This window comes from Manis pentadactyla, chromosome 10 (genome assembly GCF_030020395.1).
Source record: "Manis pentadactyla isolate mManPen7 chromosome 10, mManPen7.hap1, whole genome shotgun sequence".
In the NCBI taxonomy this organism is placed as follows: domain Eukaryota; kingdom Metazoa; phylum Chordata; class Mammalia; order Pholidota; family Manidae; genus Manis; species Manis pentadactyla.
Genome location: NC_080028.1, coordinates 56,718,898 through 56,745,500, shown reverse-complemented (window position 1 = coordinate 56,745,500; position 26,603 = coordinate 56,718,898). Strand labels below are relative to the sequence as shown.

The 26,603-nt window shown below is 39.3% G+C and overlaps 1 protein-coding gene and 2 long non-coding RNA genes across 3 annotated transcripts in view; 1 reads left to right on the top strand and 2 right to left on the bottom strand.

The window, feature by feature from the left end:
* The window catches only part of LOC130679095 (uncharacterized), a 173,400-nt gene that overhangs the window by 58,358 nt on the left and 88,439 nt on the right, over nucleotides 1-26,603 (bottom strand). The gene's annotated exons all lie outside the window — the stretch shown is intronic.
* The window catches only part of C10H12orf56 (chromosome 10 C12orf56 homolog), a 106,705-nt gene that overhangs the window by 48,506 nt on the left and 31,596 nt on the right, over nucleotides 1-26,603 (top strand). Inside the window, exons 4-5 of the mRNA XM_036894932.2 lie at nucleotides 6,254-6,656; nucleotides 17,782-17,855. Of these exons, the coding sequence (XP_036750827.2) occupies nucleotides 6,254-6,656; nucleotides 17,782-17,855 (477 nt within the window). The remainder of the gene's footprint in view (nucleotides 1-6,253; nucleotides 6,657-17,781; nucleotides 17,856-26,603) is intronic.
* Nucleotides 9,681-26,603, bottom strand: part of LOC118917291 (uncharacterized) — a 56,383-nt gene continuing 39,460 nt past the window's right edge. The window contains exon 3 of the long non-coding RNA XR_008992066.1: nucleotides 9,681-9,824. This is a non-coding gene — a long non-coding RNA (uncharacterized LOC118917291). The remainder of the gene's footprint in view (nucleotides 9,825-26,603) is intronic.

Below are 26,603 nucleotides of genomic sequence, written 5' to 3'. Positions count from 1 at the left end.
GTATCCTGCAACTTTGCTGTATTCCGATATCAGTTCTAGTAGTTTTGGGGTGGAGTCTTTAGGGTTTTTTATGTACAGTATCATGTCATCTGCAAATAGTGACAGTTTAACTTCTTCTTTACCAATCTGGATTCCTTGTATTTCTTTGTTTTGTCTGATTGCCGTGGCTAGGACCTCCAGTACTATGTTAAATAACAGTGGAGAGAGTGGGCATCCCTGTCTAGTTCCCGATCTCAGAGGAAATGCTTTCAGCTTCTCGCTGTTCAATATAATGTTGGCTGTGGGTTTATCATAGATGGCCTTTATTATGTTGAGGTACTTGCCCTCTATTCCCATTTTGCTGAGAGTTTTTAACATGAATGGATGTTGAACTTTGTCAAATGCTTTTTCAGCATCTATGGAGATGATCATGTGGTTTTTGTCTTTCTTTTTGTTGATGTGGTGGATGATGTTGATGGACTTTCGAATGTTGTACCATCCTTGCATCCCTGGAATGAATCCCACTTGGTAATAGTGTATGATCCTTTTGATGTATTTTTGAATTCGGTTTGCTAATATTTTGTTGAGTATTTTTGCATCTACGTTCATCAGGGATATTGGTCTGTAGTTTTCTTTTTTGGTGGGGTCTTTGCCTGGTTTTGGTATTAGGGTGATGTTAGCTTCATAGAATGAGTTTGGGAGTATCCCCTCCTCCTCTATTTTTTGGAAAACTTTAAAGAGAATGGGTATTATGTCTTCCCTGTATGTCTGATAAAATTCCGAGGTAAATCCATCTGGCCCGGGGGTTTTGTTCTTTGGTAGTTTTTTCATTACCTCTTCAATTTCGTTGCTGGTAATTGGTCTGTTTAGATTTTCTGTTTCTTCCTGGGTCAATCTTGGGAGGTTGTATTTTTCTAGGAAGTTGTCCATTTCTCCTAGGTTTCCCAGCTTGTTAGCATATAGGTTTTCATAGTATTCTCCAATAATTCTTTGCATTTCCATGGGGTCCGTCGTGATTTTTCCTTTCTCGTTTCTGATACTGTTGATTTGTGTTGACTCTCTTTTCTTCTTAATAAGTCTGGCTAGAGGCTTATCTATTTTGTTTATTTTCTCGAAGAACCAGCTCTTGGTTTCATTGATTTTTGCTATTGTTTTATTCTTCTCAATTTTATTTATTTCTCCTCTGATCTTTATTATGTCCCTCCTTCTGCTGACCTTAGGCCTCATCTGTTCTTCTTTTTCCAATTTCGATAATTGTGACATTAGACCATTCATTTGGGATTGCTCTTCCTTTTTTAAATATGCTTGGATTGCTATATACTTTCCTCTTAGGACTGCTTTTGCTGTGTCCCACAGAAGTTGGGGCTTAGTGTTGTTGTTGTCATTTGTTTCCATATGTTGCTGGATCTCCATTTTGATTTGATCATTGATCCATTGATTATTTAGGAGCGTGTTGTTAAGCCTCCATGTGTTTGTGAGCCTCTTTGCTTTCTTTGTACAGTTTATTTCTAGTTTTATGCCTTTGTGGTCTGAAAAGTTGGTTGGTAGGATTTCAATCTTTTGGAATTTTCTGAGGCTCTTTTTGTGGCCTAGTATGTGGTCTATTCTGGAGAATGTTCCATGTGCACTTGAGAAGAATGTATATCCCGCTGCTTTTGGATGTAGAGTTCTATAGATGTCTATTAGGTCCATCTGCTCTACTGTGTTGTTTAGTGCTTCCGTGTCCTTACTTATTTTCTGCCCAGTGGATCTATCCTTTGGGGTGAGTGGTGTGTTGAAGTCTCCTAGAATGAATGCATTGCAGTCTATATCCCCGTTTAGTTCTGTTAGTATTTGTTTCACATATGCTGGTGCTCCTGTGTTGGGTGCATATATATTTAGAATGGTTATATCCTCTTGTTTGACTGAGCCCTTTATCATTATGTAGTGTCCTTCTTTATCTCTTGTTACTTTCTTTGTTTTGAAGTCTATTTTGTCTGATATTAGTACTGCAACCCCTGCTTTCTTCTCACTGTTGTTTGCTTGAAATATGTTTTTCCATCCCTTGACTTTTAGTCTGTACATGTCTTTGGGTTTGAGGTGAGTTTCTTGTAAGCAGCATATAGATGGGTCTTGCTTTTTTATCCATTCTGTTACTCTGTGTCTTTTGATTGGTGCATTCAACCCATTAACATTTAGGGTGACTATTGAAAGATATGTACTTATTGCCATTGCAGGCTTTAAATTCATTGTTACCAAAGGTTCAAGGTTAGCCTCTTTAGTATCTTACTGCCTAACTTAGCTCGCTTATTGAGCTGTTATATAAACTGTCTGGAGATTCTTTTCTTCTCTCCCTTCTTGTTCCTCCTCCTCGATTCTTCATATGTTGGGTGTTTTGTGCTGTGCTCCTTCTAGGAGTGCTCCCATCTAGAGCAGTCCATGTAAGATGTTCTGTAGAGGTGGTTTGTGGAAAGCAAATTCCCTCAGCTTTTGTTTGTCTGGGAATTGTTTAATCCCACCGTCATATTTGAATGATAGTCGTGCTGGATACAGTATCCTTGGTTCAAGGCCCTTCTGTTTCATTGTATTAAATATATCATGCCATTCTCTTCTGGCCTGTAGGGTTTCTGTTGAGAAATCTGACGTTAGCCTGATGGGTTTCCCTTTATAGGTGACCTTTTTCTCTCTAGCTGCCTTTAACACTCTTTCCTTGTCCTTGATCTTTGCCATTTTAATTATTATGTGTCTTGGTGTTGCCCTTCTTGGATCCTTTCTGTTGGGGGTTCTGTGTATTTCCGTGGTCTGTTCGATTACTTCCTCCCCCAGTGTGGGGAAGTTTTCAGCAATTATTTCTTCTAAGATACTTTCCATCTCTTTGCCTCTCTCTTCTTCTTCTGGGACCCCTATAATACGGATATTGTTCCTTTTAGATTGGTCACACAGTTCTCTTAATATTGTTTCATTCCTGGAGATCCTTTTGTCTCTCTCTATGTCAGCTTCTATGCGTTCCTGTTCTCTGATTTCAATTCCATCAATGGCCTCTTGCATTCTATCCATTCTGCTTATAAACCCTTCCAGAGTTTGTTTCATTTCTGCGATCTCCTTTCTGGCATCTGTGATCTCCTTCCGGACTTCATCCCATTTCTGTTGCGTATTTCTCTGCATCTCTGTCAGCATATTTATGATTCTTATTTTGAATTCTTTGTCAGGAAGACTGGTTAGGTCTGTCTCCTTCTCTGGTGTTGTCTCTGTGATCTTTGTCTGCCTGTAGCTTTGCCTTTTCATGGTGATAGGAATAGTCTGCAGAACTGGGATGAGTGACGGCTGGAAGGACTTCCTTTCTTGTTGGTTTGTGGCCCTCCTCTCCTGGGAGAACTGCGGCCTCTACTGGCTTGTGCTGCGCAGCTGTGCGCTGACAGGGTTTCTGCTTCCTGCCCGGCTGCTATGGAGTTAATCTCCGCTGTTGCTGTGGGCGTGGCCTGGCTCGGGCAGCTACTCCAAAATGGTGGAGTCGCGTTGGAGCAGGAGCTGCTGGGAGGCTATTTATCTCCGTAAGGGGCCTCCCTGCTCACTGCAGCCCAGGGGTTAGGGTGCCCAGAGATCCCGGATTCCCTACCTCTGGATTAAGTGACCCGCCCTGCCCCTTTAAGACTTCCAAAAAGCACCTGCCAAAACAAAACAACGACCACAACAAAAAAGCAAGAAAAAAAATTTTTTTAATTAAAAAAAATAAGGTGGTCGTTCGTTTTTCTTTATTCTCCGGTGCCAGCCTCAGGCCTCTGCTCACCGGTCTTTCTGCCCTGTTTCCCTAGTATTGGGGTCCCTGTCCCTTTAAGACTTCCAAAAAGCGCTCGCCAAACAAAGCAGCAAAAAAGCAAAAAAAAAAAAAAAAAAAAAAAAAAATGGTCGCGCGCTTTTCTTATGTCCTCTGTCGCCCAGCCTCCAGTGCCTGCTCACTGTTCTTGCTGCCCTGTTTTCCCAGTATCGAGGGCCCTGCACTCTGGCCCGGATGGCTGGGGCTGGGTGTTCGGCAGCCCTGGGCTCCGTCTCCCTCCCGCTCTGCCTGCTCTTCTCCCGCCGGGAGCTGGGGGGAGGGGCGCTCGGCTCCCGCGGGGCCGGGGCTTGTATCTTACCACCTTCGCGAGGTGCTGGGTTCTCTCAGGTGCGGATGTGGTCTGGATATTGTCCTGTGTCCTCTGGTCTTTATTCTAGGAAGGGTTGTCTTTGTTATATTTTCATAGATATATGTTGTTTTGGGAGGAGATTTCCGCTGCTCTACTCACGCCGCCATCTTCTGCCCCTCCCTTGGCCTGTAGGGTGTCTGTTGAGAAATCTGATGTTAGCCTGATGGGTTTCCCTTTATAGGTGACCTTTTTCTCTCTAGCTGCCTTTAACACTCTTTCCTTGTCCTTGATCTTTGCCATTTTAATTATTATGTGTCTTGGTGTTGTCCTTCTTGGATCCTTTCTGTTGGGGGTTCTGTGTATTTCCGTGGTCTGTTCGATTACTTCCTCCCCCAGTGTGGGGAAGTTTTCAGCAATTATTTCTTCTAAGATACTTTCCATCTCTTTTCCTCTCTCTTCTTCTTCTGGGACCCCTATAATACGGATATTGTTCCTTTTGGATTGATCACACAGTTCTCTTAATATTGTTTCATTCCTGGAGATCCTTTTGTCTCTCTCTCTGTCAGCTTCTATGCGTTTCTGTTCTCTGATTTCAATTCCATCAATGGCCTCTTGCATTCCATCCATTCTGCTTATAAACCCTTCCAGAGTTTGTTTCATTTCTGCGATCTCCTTTCTGGCATCTGTGATCTCCCTCTGGACTTCATCCCATTTCTCTTGCGTATTTCTCTGCATCTCTGTCAACATGTTTATGATTCTTATTTTGAATTCTTTTTCAGGAAGACTGGTTAGGTCTGTCTCCTTCTCTGGTGTTGTCTCTGTGATCTTTGTCTGCCTGTAGCTTTGCCTTTTCATGGTGATAGGAATAGTTTGCAGAGCTGGGATGAGTGACAGCTGGAAGGACTTCCTTTCTTGTTAGTTTGTGGCCCTCCTCTCCTGGGAGAACCATGACCTCTGGTGGCTTGTGCTGCGCAGCTGCGCGCAGACAGGGTTTCTGCTTCCTGCCCGTCTGCTATGGAGTTAATCTCCGCTGTTGCTGTGGGCGTGGCCTGGCTCGGGCAGTTACTCCAAAGTGGTGGAGTCGCGTTGGAGCAGGAGCTGCTGGGAGGCTATTTATCTCCGTAAGGGGCCTCCCTGCTCCCTGCAGCCCAGCGGTTAGGGTGCCCAGAGATCCCCGAATTTCCTACCTCTGGATTAAGTGTCCCACCCTGCCCCTTTAAGACTTCCAAAAAGCACCCGCCAAAACAAAACAGCAAAAAGGCAAAAAAAAAAAAAAAATGATCGCGCGCTTTTCTTATGTCCTCCGGCACCCAGCCTCCAGTGCCCGCTCACTGTTCTTGCTGCCCTGTTTCCCTAGCATCCAGGGCCCCCTGGGCACGTACTGTGTCTACGCTCTGGCCCGGATGGCTGGGGCTGGGTGTTTGGCAGTCCTGGGCTCCCTCTCCCTCCCGCTCTGCCTATTCTTCTCCCGCCAGGAGCTGGGGGGAGGGGCGCTCGGCTCCCGCTGGGCCGGGGCTTGTATCTTACCCCCTTTGCAAGGCACTGGGTTCTCTCAGGTGTGGATGTGGTCTGGATATTGTCCTGTGTCCTCTGGTCTTTATTCTAGGAAGGGTTGTCTTTGTTATATTTTCAAAGATATATGTTTTTTTGGGAGGAGATTTCCATTGCTCTACTCACGCCGCCATCTTCCGCCCCCCGAGTCCCAGAAGAGTATTATTAATGAGACAAATCAAAGAAAACATGATTACAAGAATCTCGCTTAATATCGCCATATAAATAGTTTTTTCTTTATAGGATCCATAGAAATGCACAAATGAAAGAACAATTAGGGTTCAAAACTAGAATGAAAAGTCTTTCACTGGAAATGACTGGGGTTTTGTGAAGAATGGGCACAATACTTTAGTTATAAAAAGTACTTCTTTAATGACATTAGGTAGAGTTTTACTTCTCAAAGCAGAAAAGTATACAGAACAATAGTACCGTTCTCCCTTAGGTCAGTGGGTAAGCAAGTGAGATTAAATCACTCCCTTCTCTTAATAAGCATTCCTTATGTGTGAAAACATTTACTTTTAGAGTTTTAAACTGCTGCAATTGGGCCACTGGATGGACTCTCTTTGTTCTTTACTGTTCAATTCTGAATATTATGTTTGACACTCAGTTCTACCTGACAGGTACCACCAAGAGAGCAGCACCCTGTCCAAGAACTCACACTTCTGTCCTCCTTCAGACCTCGAGAAGCTGTCTGTCTGTGACCAAAGGGCCTTTGGACCTCTACCTACACCCTCCAAGAGGAGCTATCAGTCCACATCAGCCTCAGGCAAGGCTGTCAGCTTGCCATTTTGCACGACAAACACAGAAGAACCCCAGGGACTACTAGATCACGCTCTAAGTGAAAGCCCTTTCAAGTGCAATGGCAACAGAAAAGAGTTTTACTTAGGAAATTCCTCCCTGGCCTCCCCTTCACAGAGCAACCCTAACCTGGAGAAAAAAGATTCAGAACTTCATTTGTACATTATTTCCACAACCTCATCAATATTTCTCTACTTAAAAAGCTCATGGAACAATTATATTATAGTAAGTGTCCTCATAAATTAACCTTGACTCAAGTATTATTTTTCAGGGCAAAACATGTCTTTTGCTCTACCTCTCCATTTTGGAAATTTAGCCTTGGAATTGAAGAATACTGTGAAAAACAAACATACTGGACAATTAAGGAGATGATTTTATGCAGGCTATTGCAATAGAGAAAATGCTCATTAATTAGGAGTGTCTTAAAGGGAAGCAGTTGAAGGGTTTTATATATAGGCAGATAAACAAGGGAGTCATCAGTGAGCCTCTGGGGAATCATGAAGGGTGGAGACAGGTCTTAGCTTGGAATCTGTGAGCGGGATAGTCTTTGTCAGTTAGTGGTAGTATTTCTCAACCATTTCTGCTTTCAGAGCACAGAACTCAGATAAGTTTTAATACTGTCAATATGTCTTTATTTCTCAGCTGAGCTATTCAAAGTAGGTTAATGGGAGTCATTGTCAGAGGATCACATAATTTAATAGACATCACTGAGTCTAAGTCCCTTATTTTATGAATGAGGAAACTGAAGCACAAAAATTTTAAGTGACTTACTCAAGGGCAGAGTCAAAACTCCCACTTAGGGATCTTTTTATTATACCAGGATCAGTTTAAAAATAACTAATTTATTTTTTATTTATTTATTTATTTATTTTTTAAATAATTATTTTTTATTGAAGGGTAGTTGACGCACAGTATTATATTACATTAGTTTCAAGTGTACAACACAGTGGTAGAACATTTATATACATAATTCTAGGTTCCAGCTATCACCCTACCAAGCTGTTACAGTATCTTGACTATATTCCTTATGCTATACATTACATCCCGGTTACTTATTTATTTTACAATTGGAAGTCTGTCCTTTTTTTTTTTTTTTTTTTTTTTTTGTGAGGGCATCTCTCATATTTATTGATCAAATGGTTGTTAACGACAATAAAATTCTGTATAGGGGAGTCAATGCTCAATGCACAATCATTAATCCACCCCAAGCCTAATTTTTGTCAGTCTCCAATCTTCTGAGGCACAACAAACAAGTTCCTACATGTAGAACAAATTCCTACACAATAAATAAGTTACATAGTGAACAGTACAAGAGGAGTCATCACAGAAACTTTCGGTTTTGCTCATGCATTATGAACTATAAACAGTCAGTTCAAATATGAATACTCATTTGGTTTTTATACTTGATTTATATGTGGATACCACATTTCTCTCTTTATTATTATCATTTTTAATAAAATGCTGAAGTGGTAGGTAGATACAAGATAAAGGTAGAAATCATAGTTTATTGTTGTAAGAGAGCAAATGTAGATGATCAGGTGTGTGCCTGTAGACTATGTGCTAATCCAAGCTAGACCAGGGCAATAAGACATCCACGTATGCAGAAGATTTCTCTCAGAACAGGGGGGGTGAGGTTCTAAGCCTCACCTCTGTTGATCCCCAATTTCTCACCTGATGGCCCCCCTGCGACTGTGCCTGTCTTAGGTTGTTCCTCCCTTGAGGAATCTTACCCGTCTCTGGCTAACCAGTCATCTTCCGGGGCCATACAGGGAAATGTGAAGTTGGTAAGTGAGACGGAAGCCTTATTGTTTGAAAAGGTTAGCTTTTTACTTCTTTGCATATTTATGCCCTGTAGCTTCTATGCCCAGCATTTGTCTTGAGGTATCTTTACCACTTGGAGGAGTTATGATACTCGGTAAATTTGATATGAGGCACGAATTCCATTTAATGGTTGTAATTAGGAAGGAAGAAGAAAAGCTATAGAAGTAGCAGACGGAAGAAAACATGGGAAGATTGATTATTTCTTTGACATATCTTCTTGTAGAGTAACTTCAGCATATATAGGTTTTAAGCTACTACTTAAATTGCGCACACACATTAACATAATAGGAGTATAGTTACATAACCAAAGCATATCTGTAATTACCAGCCATCTCCAGTGAAACCAAGAAAACCATTAAGGCACCCTAGGCATTTGTGAAAACTTATCTATGATATGGTGGATATTGTCCAACTGAACTTGAACAGTCTGAGAGAAATCAGACAAATTAAAACAACCCATTCCTGGGGACTGTTCACATGCCATATGTTCTCTTAACAGTAAATAGTCTGTAGTTGTAAGACCTTGGAGCGCTACAATTTGCACCTCTCCAAATTCTTGGTTGAGTTCCAACAGTATAGATCCAGTCAAATTTGTTGTTCCACTGTATGCAGAGGCCAGCTTAGATATCTCCTTCCTCATTCCCATGGCAAGTCCAGGAACTGGTGGGATGAGTGCATCCACAGCTGTAGCAGTGCGTGGATCTTTGTTGGGGTTTTTTGATGATCATCTTCTGGCATGAGTCTTCCAGAGAGTGCAGATGTTGGAAGTTCTTTTTCATATCGTATCTTAGTTCATTTTTGGGGTAGCCCAATTAGGCTTTGATCCTCTGTATAAACACAAACAGACCCTTTGCCTACACTTTTATATGCCCTTTATACCCTTGTGTAGAACTCATTGGAGGTTACCACACAGGAACTGCCCAATTTTTTTTTTTTTGCTTTGTTTTTGGTATCACTAATCTACACTTACATGACGAATATTATGTTTACTAGGCTCTCCCCTATACCAGGTCTCCCCTATAAACCCCTTTACAGTCACTGTCCATCAGCATAGCAAAATGTTGTAGAATCACTACTTGCCTTCTCTGTGTTGTACAGCCCTCCCTTTTCTCCTACCCCCCCATGTATGTTAATCTTAATACCCCCCTATTTCTCCCCCCCTTATCCCTCCCTACCCACCCATCCTCCCCAGTCCCTTTCCCTTTGGTACCTGTTAGTCCATTCTTGAGTTCTGTGATTCTGCTGCTGTTTTGTTCCTTCAGTTTTTCCTTTGTTCTTATACTCCACAGATAAGTGAAATCATTTGGTATTTCTCTTTCTCCGCTTGGCTTGTTTCACTGAGCATAATACCCTCCAGCTCCATCCATGTTGCTGCAAATGATTGGATTTGCCCTTTTCTTATGGCTGAGTAGTATTCCATTGTGTATATGTACCACATCTTCTTTATCCATTCATCTATTGATGGACATTTAGGTTGCTTCCAATTCTTGGCTATTGTAAATAGTGCTGCAATAAACATAGGGGTGCATCTGTCTTTCTCAAACTTGATTGCTGCGTTCTTAGGGTAAATTCCTAGGAGTGCAATTCCTGGGTCAAATGGTAAGTCTGTTTTGAGCATTTTGATGTACCTCCATACTGCTTTCCACAATGGTTGAACTAGTTTACATTCCCACCAGCAGTGTAGGAGGGTTCCCCTTTCTCCACAGCCTCGCCAACATTTGTTGTTGTTTGTCTTTTGGATGGCAGCCATCCTTACTGGTGTGAGGTGATACCTCATTGTAGTTTTAATTTGCATTTCTCTGATAATTAGCGATGTGGAGCATCTTTTCATGTGTCTGTTGGCCATCTGTATTTCTTTTTTGGAGAACTGTCTGTTCAGTTCCTCTGCCCATTTTTTAATTGGGTTATTTGTTTTTTGTTTGTTGAGGCATGAGAGCTCCTTGTATATTCTGGACGTCAAGCCTTTATCGGATGTGTCATTTTCAAATATATTCTCCCATACTGTAGGGATCCTTCTTGTTCTATTGATGGTGTCTTTTGTGGTACAGAAGCTTTTCAGCTTAATATAGTCCCACTTACTCATTTTTGCTGTTGTTTTCCTTGCCCGGGGAGATATGTTCAAGAAGAGGTCACTCATGTTTATGTCTAAGAGGTTTTTGCCTATGTTTTCTTCCAAGAGTTTAATGGTTTCATGGCTTACATTCAGGTCTTTGATCCATTTTGAGTTTACTTTTGTATATGGGGTTAGACAATGGTCCAGTTTCATTCTCCTACATGTAGCTGTCCAGTTTTGCCAGCACCACCTGTTAAAGAGACTGTCATTTCGCCATTGTATGTCCATGGCTCCTTTATCAAATATTAATTGACCATATATGTCTGGGTTAATGTCTGGATTCTCTAGTCTGTTCCATTGGTCTGTGGCTCTGCTCTTGTGCCAGTACCAAATTGTCTTGATTACTATGGCTTTATAGTAGAGCTTGAAGTTGGGGAGTGAGATCCCCCCTACTTTATTCTTCTTTCTCAGGATTGCTTTGGCTATTCGGGGTCTTTGGTGTTTCCATATGAATTTTTGAATTATTTGTTCCAGTTCATTGAAGAATGTTGCTGGTAGTTTCATAGGGATTGCATCAAATCTGTATATTGCTTTGGGCAGGATGGCCATTTTAACGATATTAATTCTTCCTAACCACGAGCATGGGATGAGTTTCCATCTGTTAGTGTCCCCTTTAATTTCTCTTAAGAGTGACTTGTAGTTTTCAGAGTATAAGTCTTTCACTTCTTTGGTTAGGTTTATTCCTAGGTATTTTATTTTTTTTGATGCAATTGTGAATGGAGTTGTTTTCCTGATTTCTCTCTCTGTTGGTTCATTGTTAGTATATAGGAAAGCCACAGATTTCTGTGTGTTGATTTTGTATCCTGCAACTTTGCTGTATTCCGATATCAGTTCTAGTAGTTTTGGGGTGGAGTCTTTAGGGTTTTTTATGTACAGTATCATGTCATCTGCAAATAGTGACAGTTTAACTTCTTCTTTACCAATCTGGATTCCTTGTATTTCTTTATTTTGTCTGATTGCCGTGGCTAGGACCTCCAGTACTATGTTAAATAACAGTGGAGAGAGTGGGCATCCCTGTCTAGTTCCCGATCTCAGAGGAAATGCTTTCAGCTTCTCGCTGTTCAATATAATGTTGGCTGTGGGTTTATCATAGATGGCCTTTATTATGTTGAGGTACTTGCCCTCTATTCCCATTTTGCTGAGAGTTTTTAACATGAATGGATGTTGAACTTTGTCAAATGCTTTTTCAGCATCTATGGAGATGATCATGTGGTTTTTGTCTTTCTTTTTGTTGATGTGGTGGATGATGTTGATGGACTTACGAATGTTGTACCATCCTTGCATCCCTGGGATGAATCCCACTTGGTCATGGTCTATGATCCTTTTGATGTATTTTTGAATTCGGTTTGCTAATATTTTGTTGAGTATTTTTGCATCTACGTTCATCAGGGATATTGGTCTGTAGTTTTCTTTTTTGGTGGGGTCTTTGCCTGGTTTTGGTATTAGGGTGATGTTAGCTTCATAGAATGAGTTTGGGAGTATCCCCTCCTCCTCTATTTTTTGGAAAACTTTAAGGAGAATGGGTATTATGTCTTCCCTGTATGTCTGATAAAATTCCGAGGTAAATCCATCTGGCCCGGGGGTTTTGTTCTTTGGTAGTTTTTTGATTACCGCTTCAATTTCGTTGCTGGTAATTGGTCTGTTTAGATTTTCTGTTTCTTTCTTGGTCAGTCTTGGAAGGTTGTATTTTTCTAGGAAGTTGTCCATTTCTCCTAGGTTTCCCAGCTTGTTAGCATATAGGTTTTCATAGTATTCTCCAATAATTCTTTGCATTTCCGTGGGGTCCATCGTGATTTTTCCTTTCTCGTTTCTGATACTGTTGATTTGTGTTGACTCTCTTTTCTTCTTAATAAGTCTGGCTAGACGCTTATCTATTTTGTTTATTTTCTCGAAGAACCAGCTCTTGGTTTCATTGATTTTTGCTATTGTTTTATTCTTCTCAATTTTATTTATTTCTTCTCTGATCTTTATTATGTCCCTCCTTCTGCTGACCTTAGGCCTCATCTGTTCTTCTTTTTCCAATTTTGATAATTGTGACATAGACCATTCATTTGGGATTGTTCTTCCTTTTTTAAATATGCTTGGATTGCTATATACTTTCCTCTTAAGACTGCTTTTGCTGTGTCCCATAGAAGTTGGGGCTTAGTGTTGTTGTTGTCATTTGTTTCCATATATTGCTGGATCTCCATTTTGATTTGGTCATTGATCCATTGATTATTTAGGAGCGTGTTGTTAAGCCTCCATGTGTTTGTGAGCCTCTTTGCTTTCTTTGTACAGTTTATTTCTAGTTTTATGCCTTTGTGGTCTGAAAAGTTGGTTGGTAGGATTTCAATCTTTTGGAATTTTCTGAGGCTCTTTTTGTGACCTAGTATGTGGTCTATTCTGGAGAATGTTCCATGTGCACTTGAGAAGAATGTATATCCTGTTGCTTTTGGATGTAGAGTTCTATAGATGTCTATTAGGTCCATCTGCTCTACTGTGTTGTTCAGTGCTTCCGTGTCCTTACTTATTTTCTGCCCGGTGGATCTATCCTTTGGGGTGAGTGGTGTGTTGAAGTCTCCTAGAATGAATGCATTGCAGTCTATATCCCCCTTTAGTTCTGTTAGTATTTGTTTCACATATGCTGGTGCTCCTGTGTTGGGTGCATATATATTTAGAATGGTTATATCCTCTTGTTGGACTGAGCCCTTTATCATTATGTAGTGTCCTTCTTTATCTCTTGTTACTTTCTTTGTTTTGAAGTCTATTTTGTCTGATATTAGTACTGCAACCCCTGCTTTCTTCTCACTGTTGTTTGCTTGAAATATGTTTTTCCATCCCTTGACTTTTAGTCTGTACATGTCTTTGGGTTTGAGGTGAGTTTCTTGTAAGCAGCATATAGATGGGTCTTGCTTTTTTATCCATTCTGTTACTCTGTGTCTTTTGATTGGTGCATTCAATCCATTAACATTTAGGGTGACTATTGAAAGATATGTACTTATTGCCATTGCAGGCTTTAAATTCGTGGTTACCAAAGGTTCAAGGTTAGCCTCTTTAGTATCTTACTGCCTAACTTAGCTCGCTTATTGAGCTGTTATATACACTGTCTGGAGATTCTTTTCTTCTCTCCCTTCTTGTTCCTCCTCCTCGATTCTTCATATGTTGGGTGTTTTGTGCTGTGCTCTTTCTAGGAGTGCTCCCATCTAGAGCAGTCCCTGTAAGATGTTCTGTAGAGGTGGTTTGTGTAAAGCAAATTCCCTCAGCTTTTGTTTGTCTGGGAATTGTTTAATCCCACCGTCATATTTGAATGATAGTCGTGCTGGATACAGTATCCTTGGTTCAAGGCCCTTCTGTTTCATTGTATTAAATATATCATGCCATTCTCTTCTGGCCTGTAGGGTTTCTGTTGAGAAATCTGACGTTAGCCTGATGGGTTTCCCTTTATAGGTGACCTTTTCCTCTCTAGCTGCCTTTAACACTCTTTCCTTGTCCTTGATCTTTGCCATTTTAATTATTATGTGTCTTGGTGTTGCCCTTCTTGGATCCTTTCTGTTGGGGGTTCTGTGTATTTCCGTGGTCTGTTCGATTACTTCCTCCCCCAGTGTGGGGAAGTTTTCAGCAATTATTTCTTCTAAGATACTTTCCATCTCTTTGCCTCTCTCTTCTTCTTCTGGGACCCCTATAATACGGATATTGTTCCTTTTAGATTGGTCACACAGTTCTCTTAATATTGTTTCATTCCTGGAGATCCTTTTGTCTCTCTCTATGTCAGCTTCTATGCGTTCCTGTTCTCTGATTTCAATTCCATCAATGGCCTCTTGCATTCTATCCATTCTGCTTATAAACCCTTCCAGAGTTTGTTTCATTTCTGCGATCTCCTTTCTGGCATCTGTGATCTCCTTCCGGACTTCATCCCATTTCTGTTGCGTATTTCTCTGCATCTCTGTCAGCATGTTTATGATTCTTATTTTGAATTCTTTTTCAGGGAGACTGGTTAGGTCTGTCTCCTTCTCTGGTGTTGTCTCTGTGATCTTTGTCTGCCTGTAGCTTTGCCTTTTCATGGTGATAGGAATAGTCTGCAGAACTGGGACGAGTGACGGCTGGAAGGACTTCCTTTCTTGTTGGTTTGTGGCCCTCCTCTCCTGGGAGAACAGCGGCCTCTAGTGGCTTGTGCTGCGCAGCTGGGCGCAGACAGGGCTTCTGCTTCCTGCCCAGCTGCTATGGAGTTAATCTCCGCTGTTGCTGTGGGCGTGGCCTGGCTTGGGCAGCTACTCCAAAATGGTGGAGTCGCGTTGGAGCAGGAGCTGCTGGGACGCTATTTATCTCCGTAAGGGGCCTCCCTGCTCCCTGCAGCCCAGGGGTTAGGGTGCCCAGAGATCCCGGATTCCCTACCTCTGGATTAAGTGACCCGCCCTGCCCCTTTAAGACTTCCAAAAAGCACCCGCCAAAACAAAACAACGCCCACCAAAAAAAAAAGAAAAAAAATTTTTTTTAATTAAAAAAAAAAAAAAAAGTTTTTAATTAAAAAAAAAAAAAAAGGTGGTCGTTCGTTTTTCTTTATTCTGCGGTGCCAGCCTCAGGCCTCTGCTCACCGGTCTTTCTGCCCTGTTTCCCTAGTATTGGGGTCCCTATCCCTTTAAGACTTCCAAAAAGCGCTCGCCAAAACAAAACAGCAAAAAAGCAAAAAAAAATGGTCACGCGCTTTTCTTATGCCCTCTGTCGCCCAGCCTCCAGTGCCCGCTCACTGTTCTTGCTGCCCTGTTTTCCTAGTATCGAGCGCCCTGCACTCTGGCCCGGATGTCTGGGGCTGGGTGCTCGGCAGTCCTGGGCTCCGTCTCCCTCCCGCTCTGCCTGCTCTTCTCCCGCCGGGACCTGGGGGGAGGGGCGCTCGGGTCCCGCCGGGCCGGGGCTTGTATCTTACCCCCTTCGCGAGGCGCTGGGTTCTCTCAGGTGCGGATGTGGTCTGGATATTGTCCTGTGTCCTCTGGTCTTTATTCTAGGAAGGGTTGTCTTTGTTATATTTTCATAGATATATGTTGTTTTGGGAGGAGATTTCCGCTGCTCTACTCACGCCGCCATCTTCTGCCCCTCTTCTCAAAAATAACTAATTTATTAAAGAATAACACAATCCTTTTCAATTATCTTCAATGGTATATAATTTTTATTACTGATCTTTCCACATAACAATATTAAGAAATATGAAAGGTTCTTTTCACTCAGAATAATCCAGGAAGCAGGGACTTTTGTAAACGGTTAAGAATTGTGAAAGACTGTAAGACAACTCTAATTTTTTTCTCATAGCACAGTTCAGAACGCTTAAAGTTTAAATTAAATGCTAAATGTTTAAAATTTCTCTCTAAATTTTTAAATAGCTTCTCCAAGTTAGGAATGTAAATGAATCATAAATAGAGGGAAACAACTAGTCTAGAAGGCCTTATATGTTCTAATATAAACCAAAACAGTTGACTAAAAAAACTCTAACTAAATATGTTTAAATGACTGTTTATACTTCTCTGAACTGACCAATGCCTGGTTTTAGTACCACTTTTTAATTCTGTAGCAGAGGCATGGTTGGGCAAGTCAGCTAGGCCAACTCATAGCTCTTCTGATAAGAAAAGCAGTAACAAAAATTAGCATGTATTTGTATTAACCACTAGGATCTGTTCTGATGCTTTCTGTATATTAACTCATTTAATCTGCACAACCCTGTGAGGTAGGACTGTTACTCTCATTTTATAGATGAGAAGATTAAGGCACCATGAAATTAAACAATATATGCAAGGTTGCACAACTAGTGTAGAGCTGGGATTTGAACCCAGGTAGTCTGATTTTTTTTTTTAATGGCCACCGAAATAAATGTGAGTGGTGGAGAGTTATGTTTATGAGTTGGTAGATACTGTCATTTAAAAATTGCTCTCTCCCTTGAAAGATGGAAATGGGTAAATAAATACAACCTACATCAAAGACAAATCAGTTTAGCATTCTAGTAAGAGTAAGACATTAACTGAATATAAACATTTTTAAAGTTGTGACTGACTTTTTTTATGATACTATTGAAGTCTTTCATCAGGTTGGTCACTTGGCCTAGGTCTTGGTGATGTCTTCCTAAATTTTAGGATATTAAAAAAAATCTTCTTCTAAATCAGACTTATCTTAGTTAAATTAATCTCTTGTACCTAGAGATCTAGCATGATCTTTCATGTTGAGGCAGGGAAATGCTCCTGGGAAAAAGGATTGGCCATCTTAACTCTTAATACTTTCAGGTAAAATTAACCTAATCATCAAGTTAGAAACTGGCATTCATTCTGGTTTTAAGGTTTACAGAGAGTTTAGTCTTCTTGAGTAACCTATTTTATCTGTAACTATCACCAAAAGTAACTGTACCTGAGTTGTTTAACATCTCGCATTCTACAAAGACAAAATATGGCAATTCTTTGCCCTTGATATGCTGTGAAGATAGTTGCTAGAAAGCTAAATAACTGAGGAATATCCCCAAGTTAAAACTCTAGATTTAAGTGAAGCATAAATATTTGGAGAGGAGAAAAAGACAGTTTTTTGTTTTTTTTTTAACTTAGAGCAGTGACAAAATAAGAAAAAGCACATACTCCCCCTGACCCCCACACCCACACCCACACCCTGCTCTGATATAAAGGAATAAGGCAGGGGTAAGCTTGTTTGGAGTTGTAAATCAGCAACATTTCAGAAATTCCTTCTGACCTCTCTGTGAAGCCTCAACGTAAGTAAAATACCATTTAGAGATTTGCTGAACATTACATACCCACTTATTTTGAGGACCCAGAATGAATGGGAAATGATAATACTAAAACTATGAGTTAAAAAATAACCTTTTAAATAGGGGAATAGTTAACAAAATTATTGTCTATCTAAGCTAGGAATACTAGGTAGTCAATAAAAAGATTGAAGTAAGTCTATACACACAGACACAAAAAACTGTCTACCATATGTTAAGTGAAAAAGAAAAGTTCCAGATTCCTATATAGGATATAATTTAGCTAATATTAAATATATATTATAAAAATGTACCATATGTGTTATAAATGTATATGTTATAATTAATATGTTTTATATGCCTGGAAGATATAAACCAAAATGATTATAGTCAGGTACTTTGTATAGTGGGATGGAAGGTGTAGAGGGAGATGGGGAGCTTTAATGCTTTACCTTATGCATTTCTGTATTGTTTGGTTTTGATAGATAATTTTATTTTATAATGAGTAAATGTTATGTTTAAAACTTAAAAAAACTATATAAAGAAAAAATTCCCTTTGGTATCATCAAACTCTGGAATGAGTTGTATAAACAAATCATGTATTATTGAAGGGATTAAATATAGATATATGACAGTGACTAAAAGTAGGCGGAATTGATTTATAGTAAACAAAAATTCTAACTACTCCCACTTTTCTCCACTTTCAGAAAGCTACTCTTTTACAAGATCCCCTATATGTTAGTGAGCTCAGTCCTGCTACTGGAAGTCAAAAGCCATACAGGTAATGAGTAATGATATGAGAGGGTTGCACGGGAGTTTTTCTCTCCTTTTTCCTCTCTTAACTCTATGTGTTGCTGACCACCACATTTACACCTCTACCTCAATGCCCTAACCTGAATTTTAGGTCTGCAAACACTGGACATCACCTCCTGTAGGTCTTACAGCAACTTTTAAGTCAGCATATTCGAAACAGAACTCAGCACTTTCCTTCTGAGACCTGATCATCCTGTTCTATTTCCTAACAAGGGGCTTGGTGGTGTTATCCCTACATCATCTAAGCTAGAGACCTGGATGTCACCCTTACCGTCTCTTTCCCTTTCACCATCCCCCACATCCAGCCAATCACCACATGATTTATTGTGCTGCTTTAATTAATCTGGGTAACATTCACTTCTTTACACTGCCTTGTGCTTAGGCCCAATTATCTCTGTTCTGGGCTCCTACAGTATTTTCTTAGCTGGCCCTCTGCCTTTATTCTTGCCCCTTTCCAGACCATTCTCCATTATGACAGGAATCTTTCAGAAATACAAATCGAATCATGTAACTTCTGCCTTAAAGCTTTTGGATGGCTCCCCATTGCCCTGGGGAGAAGGTCTAAGTCTGTAACAGCTCACACAGATCACCCTGACATTTCTCTTCAGTTTTCCATGGTCAGCTATTGTCTTCTGTGCATTCCTGCCCTAAGTTCCTGATCCAGATGAACTTGTAGTTCTCAGAAAGCTCCCTGTTTATTTTCCCCCTAGGCCCTAACCTGATGGGCCTTATTCTGGAACACTACTCTCTATACTTCATCCCTTGTAAATAACTTCAACTCAAGAAATCTTAGCTAACTATCCCTTTCTTTAAAAATGACTTCTGAAAACTAAGTTAAGGAGGGCCTTTCCATAACATCCTTGCTTACACATCTTGTAGCACTAACCAGTCTACATTATGGTTTTTTTTTTTTTTTATTATTGTGCAATATGCTCCTTAAGGGCAGGGACTGTAGCTCGGTCACCAGCACACAGAAGGCTGCCAGTCAGCCTTTACAGAATGAATGAATGAATGGGATAAGATAGAGAGGCTGGGCTCAGATCATATAGGACATTGTATTCAAGGCTAAGGAGTTTGGATTTTTCTCCAGATTTCATAGTTTATATTCTTGTCACAAATACCCTTATACTGAAAGAGTTACTTGTGAGGTGATTATTTTCCAGTAGATTGTGAGCCCCTGGAAGGCAAGGAGTATGACTTGCTAATTTTTGTATGTTTTCTTTCTTACTTAAAACAGTGCTTTGCACATAGAAATCACTTAGAGATTGATGGTATCAACAGTTTTGATATTAAGAAAGTCATGGGCAAGTTTTGAGAGGTTTGTGATAGTGATGTGTATTGGGGTCATGTAAATGAGCTAAGAGTAAGTTAATTTTAAAAGATGCATATATTCTCCACTAAAAGGAACTGTTGGGACTGAAAAAAATTTTTCTTATTCCCTTCTAGGTTCTTGGGCTGGTTTAATAATTAAATTGACATAAAACAGATTAACAGAAGAAAAACATATTTAATTTTGTACATACAGAAGCCCCAAAGATAGATGCAAATGCATCTAGGCAATTGAGGCTTATTTACCATCCTGAGCTAAGGAATGGGATAGGGGGCTGGGGCTTCAAAGGGAAGGGGGGGCAGTTCACAGGAAGATAAGAGCAGATGTTTGGTAATGAAATGTTGACTCTGCCATGCAGGTAAGCCTTTCAGATAAAAAAGTTTATCTTGGTATTAACTCTCTTTCTGGTCCAGGCCCCCTATCCAAATTCTTCTAGGCAGTTAAGAGGTAGGTAAAAGTCTGTCTTCAGTCTGCTGGGTCTTAATTGCTTTCAGCTCAAAATCTGGGACTGGCATATTCTGCTCCCTTTCAGAACCAGCATTCCTTGGAGGAATGACTGATTCTTGGTCTGGGGCAGAAATACACAGATGAGTCTAAAACAGCTTGTGCCAGCATGCAAAGAGTATGGGAACACAGGAGCCCCCATGAAGGGGCTCCTAATAGCCAAAAATGGAACAATCTGAGTATCAGAAAAACATAATGAATTGGAACTCACTGAATGCATAAAAATTCAGAGTATATAATGATGAAATCATACAGAGAACGTCTCCCCTGCCACCCCCAACAGAAAGAAGTGAAAACACATTGAACTCCATTAGAAGTAAATAGGGCATCAATTCCTTACTGAAAATACGCAAACAAATGGAAATAATTATGCGTTTATCCTGCCTTTTCTGCATGAACTGTAATCAGTTCAGGGTAACCTAGTAGCCCAAGTTAATGAGGGCAAATTCCATTTTACAGAATTCCAGCTAATGAACATGGAAGGTTTAACAGAACTAGAAAATGACCGCTTTTGCAATCCCTAATGAAATAATATATTCATGCAACAATTCTCAATGGATGAAGCCATTAGTTAGAAAAGCAAAGTGGAATCTCAAAATGGAGGGACTATTTTGTGAATAAACCTCATTGATCAGTCTTAGCATCACTTAAGTGGGACAACCAGATTTTTGTGTCTCATTATTTAATGTAATACGAAACACACAGCACATCTTATAAAGTATCTTTGTTAGAACAATTAAATCTGAATCTGAGTTAAAAGTGTGTGTATGTCAGTCTTACAGAGTAATGAAATTCTGACACATGAAAACATGGAAGAACCTTGAAGGAATTATGCTAAGTGAAATAAACCAGATATCAAAGGACAAATATTGTAAGATTCCACTTCTCTGAGCCACCTAGAATAAGCAAATTCATAGAAACAGAAAGTAGAATAGAAGCAGGGGCTTTCTACCAGGGTCTGGGGGGAAAGGGGTATGGAGAATTATTGTTAATGGGTAAAAAATTTCTGTTTAGGAAGATGAACAAGTTCTGGAAATGGATAGTAGTGATGGCTGCACAACATGGTGAATGCATTTAATGCCCCTGAATTGGGTACCTAAAAATCGTTAAAATGGTAAATTTTATATTATGTGTATTTTATCTCATATTTTAAAGGGTAGGGGTTTGTATGTGAGTGTGTATGTGTAAAGGAATAGATAAAGCAAGACTGACAAAATGTTGAAAGTAACTGAAGCTAGATAATGGGTAGGTGGGGTTTCTTACATAGTTTTCTGCATTTTTCTGTATGTTTGAAAATTTCCATAGTAACTTTTTAAAAAGATTTAAACATAACAAGGAACTACACAAGTATCTTATTTAGATCTTGATTTTAACAGCCAAATATAAGAAGACATTTTTAACACGATAGAGGACATTTGACTATGGACTGAGTATTAGCCAATACCAAAGAATTACTGATAATTTTGCTGGCTGTGATAATGATTTCATAAAAAAATGTTCATTTTGACATATATCCCAAGGTAGGTAGGAGTTAAGTAGCATGTTTCTGATTTTTTAAAACATGGTAATACACATAGCTTAGAAATTCTACACATTTTTACATGTTTACTCTAAAAACTATCAGTTTTACTTTTGGTGCTTCATTTAAAGTGACTTTAAGGCTAACTGTATAATAAGTTAGGCTCTAACTTTATATATGTGTAGCTTGAAATTTATCCCTGAAGACAAGGAGTGAGTGTTCTGCCACTATCTTGACTCAGGAAAAGCGTATTTCTTGTACAGTTATTTCCTGAAGACAACATATTTAAAATGCACTTTGAGGGATGCAGTATATGGACATCATACACAAGAAATGGTCTCTACCTGCAAGGTATTTTCAGTTTTAAAGGAGTAAATATTCTTTGGGCTTTCAAATTATAAATCTGTCACAAATATGAATTCTATAACCCAACCATTGTAAACATATATGCAAAGATTCTGAGATAATGTATGAAAGCCTTTTCTAGCTGTAATGCATTATACAAATGTAAGGTATTATTTACCTTAAATGTCTGGAAAAATGAAAAATATAGGAAAAAACAGAGATTATCATTTGATCAAGAATCCTTCTTGACACATTATTTGAGTGAATTTATGTTTTGTAGCTGATAAAAACATAGGATATCTGTTAACTAATATAAATTTTCCCCTTATCCCTAAATTGAAAAATGGAGTCTTCTGACAATAGAACTTTTTCTTATTTAAATTAGTCAAAAGAAGCTTGTCGCCTATGTGAAAGCAGATATTCTCTGAATGTTCAAAGAAACTGTGATTACATGCAACTTCTCTGTAGAAATAGGGACTCCTGAATCTAACTTGTAGTGAAGGCATATATGAAACCTCAATGTATGTACAAATTGATTTTTTAATATGAAGAGATTAGTGTGCTTTTTCTTATAAAATTTGTTTTGGCCTTTAAAAAAAAAATAGGTTATGGAACATTTTTCAAGGATAGATCATATACTAGGCCACAAAAAGAGCCTCAGTAAATTCAAAAAGACTGAAATTGTACCAACCAGTTTCTCAGACCACAAAGGTATGAAACTAGAAATCAATTATGCAAAGAAAATGAAAAATCCCACAAACACATGGAGGCTTCACAACATGCTCCTAAATAACCAATGGATCAGAGACCAAATAAAAACAGAGGTCAAGCAATATATGGAGACAAATGAAAACAATAATTGAACACTGCAAAAATCTGTGGGATGCAGCCAAGGCCGTGCTAAGAGGAAAGTATATTGCAATACAGGCCTACCTCAGGAAAGAAGAACAATCCCACATAAGCAGTCTAAACTCACAATTAATGAAACTAGAAAAAGAAGAACTAATGAGGCCCAAAGTCAGTAGAAGGAGATGCATAATAAAGATTAGAGCAGAAATAGATAAAATCGAGAATAATAAAACAGTAGAAAGAACCAATGAAAGCAAGAGCTGGTTCTTCAAGAAAATAAACAAAATAGATAAAATCCTAGCCAGACTTATCAAGAAAAAAAGAGAGTCTATACACATAAACAGAATCAGAAATGAGAAAGGAAAAATCATTATGGATACCACAGAAATACAAAGAATTATTAGAGAATACTATGAAAAATTATATGCTAACATTTTGGATAACCTAGATTATCCAAATTATTAGAGAATACTATGAAAAATTATATGCTAACATATTGGATAACCTAGAAGAAATGGACAACTTTCTAGAAAAATACAACCTTCCAAGGCTGACCAAGGAAGAAACAGAAAATCTGAACAGACCAATTACCAGCAACAAAATTGAACTGGTAATTTAAAAACTACATAAGAATGAAATCCCTGGACCAGATGGCTTCACTGCTGAATTTTATCAAACATTTAGTGAAGACCTAATACCCATCCTCCTTAAAGTTTTCCAAAGAGTTGAAGAGGGAATACTTCCAAACTCATTCTATGAGGCCAACATCACTCTAATATCAAAACCAGGCAAAGACGCCACAAAAAAAGAAAATTACAGACCAATATCCCTGATGAACATAGATGCAAAAATACTCAACAAAATATTAGCAAACCAAATTAAAAAAATACATCAAAAAGATCATCCATCATGATCAAGTAGGATTTATTCCAGGGATGCAAGGATGGTACAACATTAGAAAATCCATCATCATCATCCACTACATCAACAGAAAGAAGGACAAAACCACATGATCATCTCCATAGATGCTGAAAAAGCATTTGACAAAATTCAACATCCATTCACGATAAAAACTCTCAACAAAATGGGTATAGAGGGCAAGTACCTCAACATAATAAAGGCCATATATGACAAACCCACAGCCAACATCATACTTAACAGTGAGAAGCTGAAAGCTTTTCCTTTAGATCGGGAACAAGACAAGGGTGCCCACTTTCCCCACTTCTATTCAACATAGTACTGGAGGTCCTAGCCACGGCAATCAGACAACACAAATAAATAAAAGGTATCCAGATTGGCAAGGAAGAAGTTAAACTGTCCCTGTTTGCAGATGACATGATATTGTACATAAAAATCCCTAAAGAATCCACTCCAAAACTACTAGAACTAATATCTGAATTCAACAAAGTTGCACTTGAATGTAAGTCATGAAACCATGAAAGTCTTAGAAGACAACATAGGCAAACATCTCCTGAATATAAGCATGAGCAACTTCTTCCTGAACACATCTCCCTGAGCAAGGGAAACAAAAGCAAAAATGAACTCATGAGACTACATCAAAAAAAGTTTCTGTATGGCAAAGGACACCATCAATAGAACAAAAAGGCATCCTACAGTATGAGGAGAATATATTTGTAAATGACATATCCAATAAGGGATTAACATCCAAAATATATAAAGAACTTACAGACCTCAACACCCAAAAAGCAAATAACCAAATTAACAAATGGGCAGAGGATATGAAGAGACACTTCTCCAAAGAAGAAATTCAGATGGCCAACAGACACATGAAAAGATGGTCCCCATCACTAATCATCAGGGAAATGCAAATTAAAACCACAATGAGATATCACCTCACACCAGTAAGGATGGCCAGCATCAAAAAGACTAGGAATAACAAATGCTGGTGAGCATGCAGAGAAGGGGGAACCCTCCTACACTGCTGGTGGGAATGTAAGCTAGTTCAACCACTGTCGAAAGCAATATGGAGGTTCCTCAAAAAACTAAAAATAGAAATATTATTTGACCCGGGAATCCCACTTCTTGGAATTTACCCAAAGAATACAACTTCTCAGATTCAAAAAGACATATGCACCCCTATGTTTATTGCAGCACTATTTATAATAGCCAAGAAATGGAAGCAACCTAAGTGTCCATCTGTAGATGAATGGATAAAGAAGATGTGGTACATATACACAATGGAATACTATTCAGCCATAAGAAAGAAACAAGTCCTACCATTGGCAACAACATGGATGGAGCTGCAGGACATTATGCTCTGTGATATAAGCCAGGTGGAGAAAGACAAATGCCAAATGATTTCCCTCATGGGTGGAGTATAACAATGAAGCAAAACTGAAAGAATAAAATAGCACCAGACTCAGAGACTCCAAGAATGAACTAGTGGTTACCAAAGGGGAGGGGTGTGGGAGGGCGGGTGGAGAGGGTGGGAGAAGGGGATTGAGGGGTATTATGTTTAGTACACATGGTATGGGGGATCACAGGGAGAACACAGAGAAGGCACATAATGGATCTGTGGCATCTTGCTGCACTGATGGACAGTAACTGCATTGGGGTATGGGTGGGGACTTGATAATAAGGGTGAATATAATAACCACATTGTTTTTTCATGTCAAACCTTCATAAGAGTGTATATCAATCATACCTTAATAAAAAAAAGAAAAAAAAATAGTTCAGTATTATAATCTATTATCATAGGTGCGAAACAGTAAAAACAGTATTTCTATATGGATCTTAGCAAATTGCTGACAAATGGGAAAAACTGGAAAATCAAATTGAAAATAATTCTGCTGCTATTGTATTTTTTTCTGAGACTTTCCTTTTCTAAGCTCATTTATGAAAACCACAGTCTGCTTTTGGAGTTCTCAGACCAGTAGGAGGATTTAATAGTTACTTTTAAAATGAAATGTGGTAGTAATTACAAGTGAATAGGGAAGTAGAACCTCACAGTTCGTTCTTACTTTATTTAGATACCACTTACTGAATGCTTACTGCCTGCTAAGCACATATAATACTTAAAATATCAAAACAGGACAATGGGAAAGATACTGTCATCATCCTCGTTTTACAGACAAGAGACTACAGAACTTGCCCATAGTAATTACCCAGCTGAGTAGGGCAAATGTAGGATTCTGATCATCCTGTCTGATCCCCAGGCTCATATCATGTTTTTTCTGCCTCTATGATTGCTATCACCGAGTTCTTAATGATAATTTCTCTTCCAGTGTCTCTGCTTGAAAAGAGACTGTTTTTTTAAATTTCTGTGTTAAATAAGAGAGGCTCAATGACTGGATAGGGAAGAACATCTTAGATTTTTTTAAAGAAAGGGGTAGTAGTAGACTGTAGTAGTATTGCGATAAATGGCTGGTATCAAAGTTTGTGGAATAGGTGGCAAAAATATTTTCACTTCAAGTTAGAAATTCTAAGAAGTTTCATCAACATACACAGAATGTGAAACATGTCTCCTACTGTTGACTTACATCTTGCTTTTCTGAGCTGTTGTGTGTTGTATGAGCATGGACAGGTTCCTTAACCTCTCTACCATCCTGTAATTGCGATAGCAATTCCCAGCTCAGCCCCCTTAGTGGGACTGAACAAACTAGACCGTGAAAAGTGCCCAGGCCAGAGCCTGCCAAACAGTAAGCACTTTGTTATTGTTATTACTGAGGACCGCGGGAGATGGAAACCATGTTTATCCCGATAAGGATTTCTCAAGCTGCTGAAAATCACCTGAGAGGCCAAGACAGAAATAACTATAGTGATGTGAAACAGGATTAGTGTAATATAAGAAGTGTGGAAGAGGGTCCCTGTTCTTTGGTGGAGTTAGGGAAAGCTCTAAGGAGAAGGTGTTATTCATTTATTCCGGCTATGCCAGCTTTTCCTGAAGTGTAGAAGACAAATGGGTTTGTGATGGGAGATGATTTCGTGTGGTACTTGGACACATGCATAAAATAACTTTGAATTCCGTGGTGAAGAAGTGATTTCTTTTCCAGCTAGTCTGATCTTGTTAGGCAGAACCTCTCAGCTTATTGCTGGTAGTAGCAGCTAACACATGCTCATCTGCCTTTTTGTCAAAGAGGGAGCTGGCCTCGGACTTGGGATATGGAGCATCTACTTAGAATTTGTGTTGCTTTCATGCTACTTTTACA